This window comes from Panonychus citri, unplaced genomic scaffold (assembly GCF_014898815.1).
Source record: "Panonychus citri isolate SS breed McGregor unplaced genomic scaffold, ASM1489881v1 Contig00138, whole genome shotgun sequence".
Taxonomy (NCBI): domain Eukaryota; kingdom Metazoa; phylum Arthropoda; class Arachnida; order Trombidiformes; family Tetranychidae; genus Panonychus; species Panonychus citri.
Window position 1 is genome coordinate 2,401,754 of NW_026515543.1, and position 17,416 is coordinate 2,419,169.

General features: G+C 30.7%; 3 protein-coding genes across 3 annotated transcripts; 1 reads left to right on the forward strand and 2 right to left on the reverse strand.

Annotated features, from left to right (window-relative positions):
• Positions 1–306: 306 nt before the first annotated feature.
• LOC128393744 (serine/threonine-protein phosphatase 2A catalytic subunit beta isoform) lies at positions 307–2,742 on the reverse strand. Its single transcript, XM_053353960.1, has 3 exons — positions 2,294–2,742; positions 1,395–1,652; positions 307–806 (listed from the first exon to the last, which is right to left on the reverse strand). The coding sequence occupies exons 1-3, from the start codon at positions 2,550–2,552 to the stop codon at positions 352–354; spliced, it is 972 nt and encodes a 323-aa protein (XP_053209935.1). The 5' UTR covers positions 2,553–2,742; the 3' UTR covers positions 307–351.
• Positions 2,743–6,265: 3,523 nt separating this feature from the next.
• On the forward strand, positions 6,266–10,161 carry LOC128393743 (putative uncharacterized protein DDB_G0277255). Its single transcript, XM_053353959.1, has 5 exons — positions 6,266–6,781; positions 6,938–6,972; positions 8,145–8,235; positions 8,330–8,372; positions 8,453–10,161. The coding sequence occupies exon 5, from the start codon at positions 8,582–8,584 to the stop codon at positions 9,722–9,724; it is 1,143 nt and encodes a 380-aa protein (XP_053209934.1). The 5' UTR covers positions 6,266–6,781; positions 6,938–6,972; positions 8,145–8,235; positions 8,330–8,372; positions 8,453–8,581; the 3' UTR covers positions 9,725–10,161.
• A 760-nt stretch (positions 10,162–10,921) lies between these two features.
• LOC128393742 (RNA-binding protein 5-B-like) lies at positions 10,922–14,672 on the reverse strand. Its single transcript, XM_053353958.1, has 7 exons — positions 14,512–14,672; positions 14,077–14,397; positions 13,702–13,812; positions 13,484–13,598; positions 11,951–13,257; positions 11,809–11,883; positions 10,922–11,737 (listed from the first exon to the last, which is right to left on the reverse strand). Exons 1-7 carry the CDS (start codon positions 14,512–14,514, stop codon positions 11,387–11,389), a joined length of 2,283 nt encoding a protein of 760 aa, XP_053209933.1. The 5' UTR covers positions 14,515–14,672; the 3' UTR covers positions 10,922–11,386.
• Positions 14,673–17,416: the final 2,744 nt, after the last annotated feature.

The window sequence follows — 17,416 nt, forward strand, 5'->3', positions numbered from 1 at the left end:
ACAAAAACATTGATTTTCATCTAATTGAATTAATAGATTTCCATAAAGTCACAATTTCCCAAATTTCACAAGTTTTTTGGGTCCGGTGGGGGTGAAATTAGAGAGGTGTGACTGTATTTACTAATCATATTAATAATAAACGAGATTAATTATGTAACTGATTAATTTTGTGAAATGTTATTGTTTTTTGTTTGTTGGAATAAAAAAAGAGAGACTTTTTTTGTTCGATTTCAAATTCATTTTGGTTTTTTTTGTTGTTTAGTATGAGATAGACACATGATTTAACTAATTGTTTTCAATTAAATGTTTAATTGTTTTTGAGTTTTTTTGTTTATTGATTTCATCTCAAACCTACAGGAAATAATCGGGAGTCCTCCTTGTGACATGTGGCTCTCCTCTTCTGGGAGCAGGATCAAATTGCAAGAAGGAATACTTGAGGTTATCATCAAGCTCCATTATGGCTGCCTGATTACCGCAACGATAACAATAGTTGGGAGCGGAGAAAATGGTTACTACATTCCTATCGTGGCACCAATTGTAACCTTCCATAACTAGCTGATGAGCTCGAGATACAAGGGTTAATCCATTGGTATGGTTAAATGTTTCACTAATATCCTGTCCAAAGGTGTAACCAGCTCCACGGGGTGAGATGCCCCATCCACCTCGGTCATCGGGGTCACTCCAGAGGAGATCACACATGGGTCCTTCGTGAGGTACTTCTTGTAAACGGTCAAGGGCTCGAATATGGTCCAATGTGTCTATGGATGGAGATAATCCACCGTGTAAACAGAATATCAGACCATCAACTATAAAAGAGTAAAATCAAGGATAAGAAAAAAGAGAAGCGGTTAATTACTGTCACCAACGATTTTTAGATTAAGTAAAAAAAAAGAATAATAATAATAAAGAGATTGACGTAAAATGATTAACATCATATCGTTCAAGGCCTTGGAAAGGTGAAGGGGTTTTACTTGATTTGTTTAATTAATCATATTAATATGACTAAATATCAATGAATCTCTCTTACAATTGATGATATCGTCTTAAATAATCTAATGTCATAAAACATAACAGTTTTACATTTAAGAAAATAATTTGGTAATCGTAATTATGAGAGAAATTATTACGATTAGATTGTTTAGGTTTTTTTTGAAGGATAAGCAGTTTACTCACTAGCCAAACACTCATTGTCTTTACTGTAATCATCTCATTTCATCTTGAAAGGAGAGAGAGAGAGAGAAAAAAAGAGATGAGCTGTTTAATGTAGTAAATTGCTAAGGGAATCAAATTGAACAAGATGAATGGCCTTGAGAATATGATGGAATACAAGTAAGAAAGAGTAGAAAGAGAAAGAGAAAGAGAGAGAGAGAGAGAAAATAAGAAAAATGCCATACCTAATGCGGTTAAAGGTAAGTAGTCGAAAAGGTCGGTAAAATACTTCCAAACATTAGCATTACCATATTTACGTAAACATTCATCGTAAAAACCATATACTTGGGTGATTTGTCGTGACTCATGGTTACCTCTTAAAATGGTTATCCTTTCTTTATAACGGACTTTAAGACACACTAACAATGATACAGTTTCTACGGAGTAGTAACCACGATCGACATAATCACCCATAAATAAATAATTAGTATCAGGAGATTTACCTGAAAAGAAAATAAGAAAAATAAAAATTAATGATTATAATAAAAAAAGCAAGAAAAGGTTTTAGAGAAAGAGAAAGAGAGAGAGAGAGAGAGATTAGCAAAAATCATCTTTCATTTTCAATGTTTCCCTTGTTGAATTACCCATATAATTCAACAAAATCATTTTCTGTATCATTTGTGTGATCCCTCAATTCAATTAGACACTATAAGCTTTTTTTACTGTCATTACAAAATGACTTTCAATCATCAAATAGTGATGATAAGGTAGTGCTTTTAAACGGCAACACAGGAAATCATTGTTTCTCTTTCCTCAGGAAAAGAAGAAGAACCAATCAACCAAAATTGCATTGAAAAAGGAGTAAAAATACATGAAAATAGGTAGTATAATATTCACACAGGTGAAACAGAAAATGGAAAGAGATGAATAATGGATTTAATCAAAAGGAGGGTATATAAATGTATATGAAAAGGGAAGAAAGAAATAAAGGAAAAGAAAGGAAAAGATGAAGAAAGGGCAACACATAAGGAGAAGTGAAAAAAAAAGATTAGGTAGAAAAAGAAGAGAAAAAAGAAAGAGAAAAAGAGAGAGGGAAAGAGAAAATAAAAAGAGAAGGAGAGGTTAACAGCGAAGTAAAAATTACCTCCTATCTTAAATAGCTCTTGTAAATCATGGAATTGGCCATGAACATCACCACAAACTGTAACCGGGCATTTAACCTCTTGTACATTACTTTCCCTTGATAGGATCTCTTTGGCTTTTTCACACAATAATTTAACTTGATTCTCAGTTAATTGTTTACATTCCATAAGACTTTCAATATAATTATCCAACTCCTTTAATGAAGGCTCCTTTTTGGTATTGGTAACCTCATTGTTTAATGAACCACTGTTTTCCGTCATTGTGTTCAATTTGTTTATTAATTTTGCTTTTAATTTGAGATTGTTTGTTGATTAACTAACACTCACAAAACAAAACACAAAGGTAACAAAATGTTGAAAATTAGATGATTATTATTTGAATAAGAAATTCAAATCAAATTAAATAAAAATCAACTACAAAACATTAAAATTTCAACTAAATCTCAGTGGAAACAAATATCAAGTAACCGCCCTGAAACTTGGTGGCAGCACTTTTGTTCTCTTCTCTCATTGGTTCCATTCTAAGTGTGACAAATAGCTTTTTCTCACACTTATCTGCATTCGTCTAAAATAATTTGATAGAAATTTCTTTTTGTTAATTGTGATTAATGTTAGAGAGTTAATTTTTTGATAACAATCATTTGATTATCGGTAATTTTTTTCATATGATACTGATCTTCTTGAGCTTTTCTTATTATCAAATTTGATTTAATTTCTTTTCGTTGTCAAGTGCTGCCCTCTTATGTACAGCATTCTTACTATTTGTCTTTTTCTTAATTAACTTTTTCTCGAGCTGTTCAATATTTAATATTAATTAAAAGTGAATTATAAACAATTCGGTTGAGTTTTAGTGATTGATTAATTGATCGAAATTAAAGATTACTTGTCCTATGACACCATTTTCGTTGAAATAGATGCATGAATTGAAACAATATCGACAAAAGTAAGATTCACCTCGAACAATTAATTTTTGAATCTAACTATTAATCAACAATTAAACTTGCTACAGATTCATTTCAAGAGGTAAACAATCTTGTATTTAAACAATCAACTGACCATACACTTAAATTTCATATAATCAACAAGTAAACTCAAAAATATTGTCACAATTTCCGTGGCCTCAGGGCAAACAAAGTTAATTGTGTTTAATGTATGAAACATTCAACTGATTGTGATGATACAATGAAGATGTCTCAATGAAATGAAATTGAAATTAATTAAATTGTACAAAATTTTATCCAAGTCGTTTAATTTGTTCCGATACTTGTCTTGATCAACATTACAATTGTTAACTATTAACAGATTGATAATTTTTAATCATAAATATTTTTCTCACTAATCAATACTTACAGTTGAGACAATCAGATCTAAATTGAGTTTAATTTAACAATTAGTTAAGAGAAACAGTTTCAAATTATCAGAGTAATATTTTGATGATCAATTTTACAATCAAGAAATAAAGTTGACTCAAAACTTATAAAAATAAAGACAAACAATCAAGTAATCAACTAATTGTGGATCCTATTAATCCTAACTCATAAACAATTAACTTACTAATGTTTTGTAACTTTTATTGAGTAAAATCAATCATTAGGATTAAGGTAATTAAGTGAAAGGAAATTTAATTGTACCTAGTTAAAGTCTCATTGGTAATATTATTACATCGATAATGGTAATTAATTAATACAATTAAATCAATTGAAATGTTTCAATAGTTAATTTGATTTGGGCAGATTTAATTTTCTAACTTGACGTATTAATGTTGCAATTTGTTTAATTGTTAATAATTAACGTCACGTAATGAAAAAGTTTCTCCAATGTTGTACAATTAACAATTTAATCAGTTAATTGGTATCTAATTATTAAAGGGAAATGTTTATTAACTAAATCATTGATTCAAAGAAATAGGAATCATATTTTTCAATGACAATTAGTTAATTGTAATGGTCTGATTTAAAGTTAGATCACCATTTACACATGTTAATTGTTCAATTGTTAATCAATAACAATCGGAAATGATCATGAAAAACACATTCCCATGATACAAAGTTAATTAATCTAATAATCTTAATCATAACCATTTATATTAATAAATTGATTAGCTAAACAACAACAACAATCAGGAAAAAAAAGGGGAAAATTATTTCAACAATTAACAAAATATCATCAACAGGGGAAATGATTTATTGAAGGTTAATTGATTGTTAGAATAGTTGATTTATAATTAAATCTAATCAAGATTATCTTGACCATTATTATCAATTGAATCAGCATGGAAGCAATTAAATGAAAATGTTTTCATTAATTGTATTGATAAAAATGGACTTTTTAAAAAAATTTATCGAGAAAATTTCAACAACAATTAACACCCATTCAGAAAATGAATAAATTAATTAATTGGTTAATCTCATGTTTTAATTTCCCCTTACATTGAGCAATCGTTGAGATGAACAATTAACTGAGTGTTATTAAGAAAAATCAATTAATTAAGAACTTAATTCATCAGATAGATCAGAATTTGGATAATCAGTTATTCAACAATTTAATTAAGGAAAACAATTGAATTTCCACTAATTTGATTGTTTACAATTACGAGTAGGATTTTTTTTCTCGTAATCTGATCATTTGGTTTAAATTAACATCAACAATTAATCTCGATCAGGGGAAAATTAACTGATAAATGAAATTCTGTTAATTGAGTAATCGATTGATCCAAGGCCCTAAATTGATTGTTACCAATAACTAATTGATAATAAAATTGATTCTTTTTTTCAACAATTAACAAAAGTTAACCAATTAAAAAGGTAAAAATTTTCTCCTAGCCTAATTTGGTAAATTGATAATATACCAATTGTTAATTGTTACAATTAGCATGAGAAATGATTATTGTTTTGACAGATTAAATTTTATTTAATTACTCTAGAGGGTAAATTAAAGTATCACAGTTTTACATGAATGAAATTTTTTTTCAAAGTTGATGACAATTTAAATAATTTTGTTGAACAATTATGATTATTACAATTATGATATTGAATGAAATTATCAATCTGAGAGAGAGAGAGAGTTTGGGAGGGGAAATGGTGAAGTTGAATTGTGGTGAGTTCAGTCCAGGGTGGATTCAGATTCTGGTACCTCAGGGTGTAAAGGGATCATGTCACATTTACATAGATCACCGCCTTCGTTGTGGCTGCAAAGAAAAACGCACAATTGATTCCGCCAAACCAAACCCTCTTCACTGTTAGCGATGAATCTGTTAATTGCTGATGAGGTGATTGTTTTGGTTGATGAAGCAGGTTTTGATTGGGTTGAAGTTATCAACAGGGTTAAGATGGTTAAGGTTAGAAGAGCAATTTGAATGGCAAATGTTGATGCTTTCATTTTTGTCGTTGTTGTTGTTGTTGTGGTGGTGGTGATTGATTGATTGTTGGGGTTACGGTGGTGACTGATTAATGATAATTTCACAAATGACAGATTAGAAAAAAAATCAACAAATTAACCAAATGAGAAAAGGGATTGGGTTAAATTAATCAAATATTGTATCACTGAAGCAAAGAAAGTAAAATCTATTATTATAAATGTTGATATAGAAAACGAAAACAATTGAAAGTGATTATTATTAAATCAACAGGTAACTTTTTGATTTCACAAGTAAAGTGAGTGTAGTTGAAGACAATAATTAAATTTATATCTTTTAATTGTGAGATATAATTATCACTAATTTTTTGTTTATAGAGAGAGAGAGAGAAAGACAAGAAGAAAGTAAAAGCTTGTTTGTTTGTTGAAACAGTGAAGATGAAACTGTTGATGATGAACAATTTATAAACTGTTAGTTAATCAATGGATCAGATCAGGGACATTGACTCTCCCTCTCATCATATCACTAATGAAGATAAATTAATTGTCTCTCTTTCTCTCTCTCACTTAACTCCCGAATAATTATATTAATCAAAATTAAAGAGAGAGAGAGAGAGAAAGATAATGGAGGGTTTGTCTTCTTGTTGTTGATATTTGGAGGCCTTTGTGGTGAAGAGAAAGATAATTAACTAATCACTTATTGTTCACTATTTAATTAACTGAAAGGGGAGGAAGATTAAAGGTGTAGAAGAAGAGAATAAATTAACAATAATTAGTAAATTAAAGAAGATGAAGATTAATTAGCTGATTAGATTTTGAGAGAGAATAATAAATGAGCGCCAATAGTTTGGTAGAGAAGCGGAAAAGTAGACAGAGAAAAAAGAAAGAGAAAAGAAAATTTGATTTTCTTTTCTTTTTTGAAAGAAAATATCAACTGTTAGAATCGCTTTTTTCTGGATTAATGTGAAATCGTTTGTTAATCAATTAACATCAACAATGAGAAAACAAGATTTGATTTAATCAAGATACAAATTAAATGTGTGGTGTGTCTGTTTACTAAATTGATTGAATATCTATTGTCTTGATTGTTACCAAATTAATTTAATTCTCTTTGTGTTAATCAATTTCATCAAAAGGTAAATAATTTTTTTCTTTTTTATTCATTTTCCTTTTCCTCTCTCTCTCTCTCTTTGGTGATTATTTGTGTTTCTCATCTCTCTCTTCATCTCTTTCTTTTCTCTATCATCTTCTGATATCATCCTGGTTGTTTGTATGGATTATCTATCAATTAGTAATCTATCATCATCATCATCATCTCGTATAAAAGGTAAGTTTTGTTTTCTATTCTTTTCTATTTTACCCTTTCATTTTTTTTCCACCATCTTTATAGTGAATATGTTCTGGACTTTTTGTTCAATTTTCTCTTCTTTATCCTTCTCCCTCTTCTCTTATGGCAACAATTGAACTCTTGATTGACTGTTGAGAATTAATTGATTGCTAATGTTGATCCATGTTCCATTATTTAATCGTTTAGTTGCAATTAATTAAGCAGATTCATATTTACGTCATAATCTTTCATGTACCGGAAGATTAATCTCTGTGTATTCATGAAGATATTGATGATTATACCTATCAAACAATCATCATCAATTATGGTAATTTAATTGACTTTAATGACGATAAATTTGACCTTTCTCACCTTCCATTATTAATAAAACAATTATTCCAGTTATTGTTTTCTTTGTTTTAATTGTTGTAATTGATTAATTGACAATCATTACGTAAATAAATAGAGACACGTTATGCTTTAGTCTTCAATCAATTTACAATGATCAGTTAATTAAACTTTAATTGATTGATCGGTTTTCTTATTAATTCATAGCCAACAGTAATCAGGTTATTTGTACAATTCAATTCAATTGTTGAAACATTGTAACCATTAGCATGTTTTGTTCATGTTCAGCTGATTCTTGATTAATGCTTGATGATAATTTATCATGTTTTTATTAATATTTAGTTTTGGCTACGATTTCTTATTGTTCCTGCCACAATTAACTATTGTTATTAATTGTTATTAGTCCTGATCATTTAGATCTTGGATTGAATTATTTTTTTCATCAGTCGGAATTTTCATCTTTTGTTTCAATTAGATGAATGATTAAAATCTATTAATCTCTTTCTGATTATTTCCGTTTGATTCCTTTCAATTCAACTGAATTTATCGATAAACAATGGATTGTTATTCAAGATAATCATCAGATTATTGTACTATTATGCTCATTTTTTTCTCGTAAACAAGTACAATTAACTCTTTTCTTTTTCTCCATTAATAATTTTCCATTGATTTCTATTAATTGTTATTTTTAATACTTTTCCGTCGCAATAACTTGTTGATTACTTTCGACTTTTATTGTTTAATTGTCATTTTCTGATCAAAGAGATTCAAGATAATCATAATTTTAACCTATGTTTATCCTTTCTCTTTGTTTTATTTGTCAGCCATTTAAATCATAATAACATGGGACAGTAATTAAGGCACGTTCACAAATATTGGATGTTGTATATGGTTAAAGCAATCAAAACTATCGAGGTAAACAATCAACACTGTCACAAACTATTTAACTATTTGCCGATTCGATAAAATTAACATTATTAACTTTCTTTGATTGCTTACCTATGATTAGTATTTTGGCACTGAAAGTAATCAGTTAAATCAACTTCTTCTCGGTAAGTGATAATATTAAAGGGTAAAATTGAAAGGTAATCTAAATTAACTGATAATTATTTAACATACCTGGCCCATTAAGCTGTCTAACTACAATCACACTCACCTGAACTGGAACCATTGGCAATATATGTAAATAATACTACCAATCATATTGAGTTAATCGGACGATAAATCAATTAAAAGATTGAATAAATAGATAGTTGTAATTATGGAGCACGAGAAAAGTTTTCTGAAGTTTAAATCATTCAATTTACTGTATCTTACTCTTCAATTGTGGATTCTAATGGTTTGGACAGATCTTTTAATACTTGGTAAACCAGCGAACGACAATCTATTAATTGGTCAGAAAGGAGTATCACTTTTATCATCATCATCCTCAGCTTCAAGACGATTTGGTCCACAATTTTGGGGACAATCAGAGAAACATATTCAACTATGTGAACATATTTGCTCAAATGGTCCTAATGAAGGTCAAAAATATTGTAACTGTTCACCTGAACCTTCAATAACTATCAACAATGAAGATAATCAAAATAAGCAGCAATTACTTCAACCACAACAAGACCAACAGCAACAATCATATCAAACTCCTTATCAACAATTGCACCTACAGGTTAATCAACATTCATCAAGTGAACAGAAAAAGACAATACAAATACCTGGAGTTAACTATTTAGGTGCTCATGAAGCTACACAAATCTGTGATTATCTTTGCTCAGAGAATACAAATGAAGCAGTTAAATATTGTGATTGTCAAAATCATAACAATATTACTCCTGTTAATAACAATGCTCATATTGATAATCAAATTAATGTTAATAATTTAGGTAATTTTGCCAATCCTCCGGTCAATCAAGTTATGGCCTCAAGCGAGCAAGTAACTTCTGAACAACAACAAAATTATCATCAACAACAACCACAAATAACACTAGCTGATTACCTGAGATTGGATCCATCAGCTGAGAGACAATTATGTTCATACCTTTGCTCTGAGAAATTAAAACTGGAAAACAATGAATATTGTAATTGTAAAACGAAAAAAGTTAATCAACAGCCTGGTAAAATAATGAACAACAATCAACACTCAATGAAATCTCAATTGATCAGTGAACTTGGTAAACCCAATTTATCATCTAATCCATTGGCGATTAAGAATATACTTGATGCTGCAGTTGATTCTAATCATCGGAAAGAATTGTGTTCATATGTTTGTGCCTTGGAACCAAATGAAGCTTCAAACAATCAATGTAATTGCAATCAGAATATTAACAATCAAAAAGAGTCGAGTAAATCACCAAGAACCAGATTCCATCTTAATCCATGGAGATCAATTAAAAAGTGGTTCGGTTAATTTACTTTTAAACCACTTTTACCTCTTTAAAAATCAATCTACTTACACAGTTAATTTTCAACAATTAGTAACTAATTTTCCTCACCATAAATGGATAAAAAAGTATTTAATTATAATTCAATCAACAATCAAAGTTCCTTCCAAATCGTGTCATCGTCATCATCATTATCAAAGTTTCAATGATTATCTTCATGTTGATTGCTTTTTGATACAATTATATTTTTGTTAATCAAATATTTTGAACTAATTATAAAAATTGAAATTGTTTTATCCAATTGATTAACCATCTTTCTAATCATTAACCTTCCAATCAATGAATCATTTAATTAGTGCAATAATGAGTTTGTAAAGTTGATCAAAAACTTAAAAAGTAACGAGTTAATTATACAATTAAATTAAGACTTTCGCTTATTGATTAAGCTTCAATGAACAATTAATGATCAACTGATTGTACATTAACTATTATTTTCATGCTCGGTCTACAATTAAGTAAATAAATTGTTAATTGTTTGATTTATTGAGTTTATTAACATCACTTAAATAACAAAAATCGTTACAATCTTTTTTGAATATTAAATCAATGAGACCAACAATCAATAGTAACAATTTAATTGTAAGAGATTATCTCTTGGTTAATTGATAATAGCAGATAATTAATTGATTGTCTCTAGAGGGAATCAGTTCTCACCGGTGTAACCAAGTTAATTACTAATTGATAACAATCAAGACAATTGTTGAACCCAATTAGAGGAAGAAAGAAAGAAAAATTAATTAACTCTCAAAAAAAAGATATTAATCAATTAGTTAATCACCAAGTTACAAATTTAAGTTTTCCGATTGATTTTTAATTAAGCATTTTATTAGTTTACTCGGAGTTGATTAACTTTTAATCACTTTCATCAACTATTAAGGAACTAATTGACTATTACTAAATCATTGAGTTGGTTTTAATCGGTGTTAATTAAGATAATGAAACAATCATAATGAGTTGATTGTGTTTTCACTTCCAAGGTAAATCAACAATTAAGCTAATTATTGATTGATCGTAATCCTTGTAATCGATTATGTTTGTTATTAAGGAAACAAAAACAATTGATTAAATCAAAATTAAGTTACGACATGAAGTTAATTGTAATAAGACGGATGATTAACAATAATTAATTGTCTATTGTTAACTAACCTTGAAAAGAGAAAGTGTTTACTTGATTGTTACTTTTTCTTTATTCTCATTTGTTTTGATTAGTTTTAATTATTAGAATCAATTTCGTTGATTGAATTTATTACAAAGTTTTCATTTCTTCAAAAAACAATCGATATGAGAAAAAAATTTTCGATCAATTTTCTTTTCGTTTTTGTTAATTATGTGATTGAGAGGAATTTGGAAAATGATGATTTGAGGTGAGACAATGTTGTTAATAGATGATTAATATGATTTACAATTGTGGAAATCTTTCAGCAATTAATATAAGATGATTTTCTATTAGTAGAAAATAAAACAAAAACTTTAGTTTCAATTGAATGTGAATCATATCAAATCCCTGGATCGATCAGTGATTTTCAATGAGCACATTTAGTTAATTAGCGATTAATTTTTAGCGAAAATCGATAGCAAAAGGAAAATATTAATTTGTGATTTGATCGTTTAAATTGCTCCTTCATTGGTCACTCTTTTTTTGAAAGTTCTTGAAATCGTAACCAAGACGCTCGTTTAACAGCATCTTTATATGATTCACCAACGCCGGTGGTTGTTGTTTTCATACCGATTCCAACTCCGGACGCTCGTCTTTCCACTTCGATGATCGAAGTTGCTTTTTCTTTTGATCTTCCAAGACCTTCCCCTTCACTCCAGCCCATTGCTTTCAACATTTTACTACCAATTCCAGTGACAGTTTTAGGCTCGACAAATGGAGGAGACGAAGGTTCAACGATTGAGCTTATTTCAGGTACTATTTCCGGTATGTTGGGTTGTCCATATTTTTTTCGTCTTTCCTTGGCTCGATCTCGATAAGCAGACTAATTAAGTAGATGAAAATGAATCAATTAAATATCAATGGTTAAAATTCAATCGGTAATCAATAACTTACATCTCCCGAAGATGAACCAGGTTCACCATGTTGATTTTCAAGTGATCTACTTTCACCAAGTTTGATTAAATTGTTCTGTTTGATTTGAAAGAGACAAGAAAAATTAAAACTCTACAATTTGTTTCTCAATGAAAATGATTACCTTGTGAAGGTCAGAGGCTTGTTGATGTTTCAATAGTTGTTCTTTACTATTGAATTGCCTTTTACACAGTAAACATAAAAGTCTCTCCAGATCAATTAATTTATATTCTTGAGCTTGAATCATTGTTGAAGAATCTGTTTGATTTGGTGATCGAGATGATGAATCTTCTGATTCAGGTTTTTCTGGAACTTTATCTTCATTTCGGTGTTCAGGTGAATCAATTGTTTGATCATATTCAATACGACGTTTTTTTGTATGTTCCTCGTGTGAAACATAATCATTAGTCTTACAACTGTTAATCATGGATTGGGAATGTGTTGATGTTGGAACTGGAATTTCTGTTTCTTCACAATTAAAGGCAATTGATGTTGGTTGATTCAGAAATTTTGAACTTTCTTTTTTCTGGTTCAATGTTTTAGCCCATTTTTCCATGTCTTTAGCTATTTTTTTGGCAATCGTTACTTTATCTTGTTTGCCAAACTTTGAGTCTTGTGTTTCTTTTGATTTATCTTGATTATCATTTAAAATCTCTCGATTTTTACCATTAGCTTCAATAGGTGTTTGATCATTAGGTTGACCATGAGCTGTTGATGATGTTGATGATGAGGAAACTTTATTATCAACTGGTAAATAGGTTGAATGTTTCCCATCCCAAAATAAATAAGATTGTGTGGTTGGATTATAATAATAGTGAGAATTAGCATCATAATAAAGTCCAGTGGCTGCATCATAATAGTAACCAGATTTTTCCTCATATTGGTATGTTGAAGTATCAGGAGGTGGGTATTTAGGGTATAATACACCGTTAACGGAAACAGTTCCTAGACTGAAAGGGTTTTGTTCAATTGAGTCAATTTTTGCTTGAGTAGTTTTTACATGTTGATTAGCACCAAATGATTTGGAACTAGAATTTGAGATTGTTGACTCATGGAAATTTGATTCACCAGTAATCATGGTATTAACAGGTTGTTGTTCCGATTGATTAGTCCATTGAGCTGCTGCTAATGCGACACTGGCAACATTTGATACTCTTGGTATAATGTTTGATGACACGTTCCTCTTGGCGTAACATACATTCAAAGGGTAACCATCGACAATGAAACCTGAAGTTGAAGAGCACAATAAATTGAAAAGCTGAGAGGCTTCTAAGGTTGTATGTAATTCAACAAAACAAATGCAACGAGTTGAACCGGAAATAGGATCTCGGGGTATACGGATACTCTTAATAGGTAAAGCCGTCACTTGTTCAAGGGCGGTCAGTATTTTCTCCTCGGTTGTATGTGAGGCAAGATCTCTCAAAATTAGACCTAATAAAGAAAAGAAGTGAATTTAAAGAGCAAGAAAAGAATATAAGTAAAATTTTGAATCAAGGACCAGCAAAAAGAGACAGAGACAGAGACAGACAGAGAAATGAAAGGTATGAAATTTAAATAGGAAGAAGAAAGAAGAGAAAAAAGAAAAGAAAAGAAAATATCGATTAGTATTTATATTCTATGAGATAATAAAAGTTATTGATTCGATTGTTCAACTTACAGTTTGTTGGATTAAGACTGATCTCGTCACCTACTTCGATTGCCGCTGCAGACTCCTCCCGAGGAGTTCCACACTTAAAGCATTGTTCTCTTCTTTTAAAATTATTTACACCACACTTGACAAGATAAAATGAAGGGATTTAAAAAATGAGCACAGATCATGACCACACATGAGACGATATATTAATAAATTAATTCTAATGGCATTTTAAGGTTCACCTTATAACAACTCCAGTCCCATTTTTGGATAGAATTCCTGTCAGATCCATACCCATCTTTGGCATTATTTTCATATGAAAGGTTGTTGTCTTCATCGACGTTATTGTAGCCCTTTTGGTTTGCCAATCCAATCGGTAAGAGGTATTTTCACATGTGTGTATGGATGCAAGGATGATCGAAGGATGTTTTTGTATTTGTGGGTGTAAAAAGAAAAAAAAAGAAAATAAAAGGAAGAAGAAGGAGGAGGAAAAGAGAAGAGAGAGAAGTTCACAAAGATATGAGTAGATGTAATCCAAATATTAAGTTGATTGAAAACTTGTCCATTGATGAAACATCACAATGCGCTGGCAAATTCCAGTCATTTTTGTTTCTTACGTGATTTCTTTTATAACGACCACTTGATGATCCTTTGTCTCTTTCTCTGTACCTATCTCGGTCTCTATCATCGTAGCTTCTATCTCTTTCTTTATCACGGCTTTTTTCTCTATCACCACGACCACGGTCTCTGGATCGATCATAATCTCTATCTCGAGATGAATCTCGTTCACGAAATCTTTCTCTTTCACGGTAATCACGATCACCTCGCTCCCAATTATCTCTATTCTCCCATTCACGGTCTCGTTCACGAGGTGCACCAAAACCACCTCGATCTTTTCTATCGTCTCTATCTCTTTCACGTGATTTGTACCTAAAACTCTGAAAAAAAAATCAAACAAAAACAAAAATCATCAACACAATAAAACCAACAAATAAACAAAACGATCAAAATGGGTTAATAAAAACCAACAACTACAACAAAAAAAGACTCACCATTATGTGGATAATTTAATTTTAAACAGTATTGATCAAAATGGTAAACAATTAAACATTTTACAATTAAAATGGAAATAAACAAAAACCAAATCAACAAGAATTTCCATCAACACAAAAGCGAATTTATTGAGAGCACCTTAGTGCAATGAGTTAACATTTTTACTACAGTGTATTTGCTGTAGCTCCTCCAGTGGAGGAAAGTTGTTCCAGACAACTTCAGGGTGGGGGGTTTGAGTTTAGGGTCAGAGTAAGGCTGATAACAGTGTTGGTGATGTATTTTAGTTTTTCAAGTTTGATATTGTCGTGATGGTCTCCAGTGATATAAAAATTGTTGTGGTGGTGATCAATCGTTTTGCTACAATCACAGATAATATGTTCAAACGTTCGTGGTTGTTTTTGTTTCTTGATTCTCGTTGAGTTATACATTTTTATCGCTTTGTAAAGTTTGAAGTATGTTGATCTGATTATGGCGTTTTTGAATGAAAGTTTACATAAATTGGGATAAGGTATAATAAGGTTGATTAGGTTATTTTCTTTATAATAGTCATTGGTGATAATTTTTCTGATGTATCTTTGTATCTGTTTTTCCAGGTTGTTCCATGAGATGTACGGTTGGGTAATTCTAATTGCTTCTTGATCTGTTTCGGTCGGCTTATCCATTTCAAGTGATGTCCACATGATTCTTTGATCGGGGGTGTGAATGATGTTCGATATTTCTATCATTGCTTGGCTCTTCTCGAATTTGCTGATATGGTTGGGTATGTTGATGATGTATCTTCCTCGTTTGAGTTTAACTATGAGATAAATTGCATTGAGAATTAGATCATGATAACATAAATTTTCAACTAGTTCAAATTTTTGAGTTTTTTCTTCATCAGATATGATGATGATGTTATTTCCATAGGTGAAGAAATTAACTAATGGGAATAAGATGTTATTAATTTTTGTTGTTTTTCTTATTATTAGTTTTTTGGTGGGTCTGTTGAAGCAGCTTAGTATTGGCCAGTCATTTTCGTACGCGTTGTTTTGTATTAAGGATTTGATTATGTCATTTAACCAAATTTCAACCGGATTAACTATTTTATTTGTCATCAGGGGAGTCCAGTTACTCATTATCACTTCATATTTGTACGTTTGATGGAGGATTGAGTTGGTTACTGACTGGACTTTCGATACAAGTTCTTCATGTTGGTAATTTCTATGGAAGTTAATGGGTCCCAATTTATATAATAAGCTCGGTGCAATTGAGTTAATCAGGATGTTTTGTAATTTTACGGGTAGGTATTTAACCATGTTGTCTGTGGTGATTTTATTTAGGTTACTTTTGATAAGTGTTTTGATTTTGATGATTGATAATGTTGGAAAGAGAGATTTCCCCGTTATCATTTTCTCTGATTTATCGTTTATAATTTGGGTTTTTTTATTGTTAATCTTTAAATCTGCTGTGTTCATGAATTTTTTTATTTCTTCGATATTCTTTTCTATTTCTTCTTCTCTACAGACTATCGTGAGATCGTCAGCGAATGCATAACTTTCAATTTTCTGTTCATACATTTTTCTAATTATGGTGTCAAGTCCAATGATAAAGTTCAGCGGTCCATTACTCGTTCCCTGCGCTATTCCTCTATTCTCAATTCCGAATATGAACTTGTTACCATCAAAGAAGGATAACCATCTACATGCTAGTAACTGTCTCATCATGTCTACTGTTCCTTCATCAATTAGGGTGGCTAGTCGTTTCAGTATTAGTTCATTGTTGATATTGTCAAATGCTTTTTCAACATCTAGGGCTACAAGGGTGTTTCCTTCTCTGATTTTTTCTGACAATATGATGTGGAGGTTTGTGTTGTTGATGTTTTTTCTGTTCGAGAACTGAGTATCTGCTAATAGAAAGTCTTCTAATCTTGTTTGTATTCTCTGAGTTAGTATTTTGTCAAATATTTTCATGAAGAAGCAGGCGATTCTTAGTGGTCTAAATCTACCATCAGGTTTAGGAATTAATGTTACACCAAACATTTTGAATGGTTGGGGTATGTAGGCTATTGTAAAACAGTGGGCAATGAATTCGGAGAGAAACGATTTGTTGGTCTTCCAAAATTTGTTCCACTGTTTTATTGTGAATGGATCAGCTGTACCTGACGTTTTTCTGAACTTTATTTTCTCTAAAAGGTTAATTTCATCGACTGTGAGGGGGCAACTTCGAGTTGGTGTTGTCTGATTGAAGAAGGGGTTGGAAAAGGTGAAGCTCGAGAGAAAAGGATCCTCATCACTTCGATTCTCGACGATTGATTTCAGTGTTTTTCTTTTGGTGAAGAGTCTCTTCAATTGTAACCAAATGTCTTTAGAATTTTTGATCTTTTTTAAATATGCAAATAATTTTTCCTCGCTCTGATCTCTCATTTCTTTTTCTCTTCTTCTTATCTCTCTGACGATCTCAAGATTGTCACTTTCTCTTATTCTCTTTCTTAGTCTATTGATTTTTCTATTTGTTATGTGTTTTAGTGTTTTTGAAATTCTGAACCTTTTAGGAAAGTTAATTAGTTTTTTAGCTAAATTGTCAATTTCTGAGGGGAGGCTTGGGATTGTATTTAACTGTCTAGGGATACGATAATCAGAGATAAGATACTTAGGTGGTGGTTTCTTTTCCTTGTAGAAGTTGGTTTGGAGTTTTATCGATATTTTAAATTCCATGTGGTCAAAGGTGATTCCCATGTAGCTCAACTCGACTCCTTGTACATTAGATGCTATAATATCGTTCCATCCTTTGACTCCATTAACTCGACTCACATAGGTATAGTTGTTGGGAGTGGGTTTATTAATGACTTGTAAATTCAGTTTCTCAAGCATTTCTGCAATGGCTTTACCTCTGTTGATTACGCTCGTTATTTTGTACGACCATTTT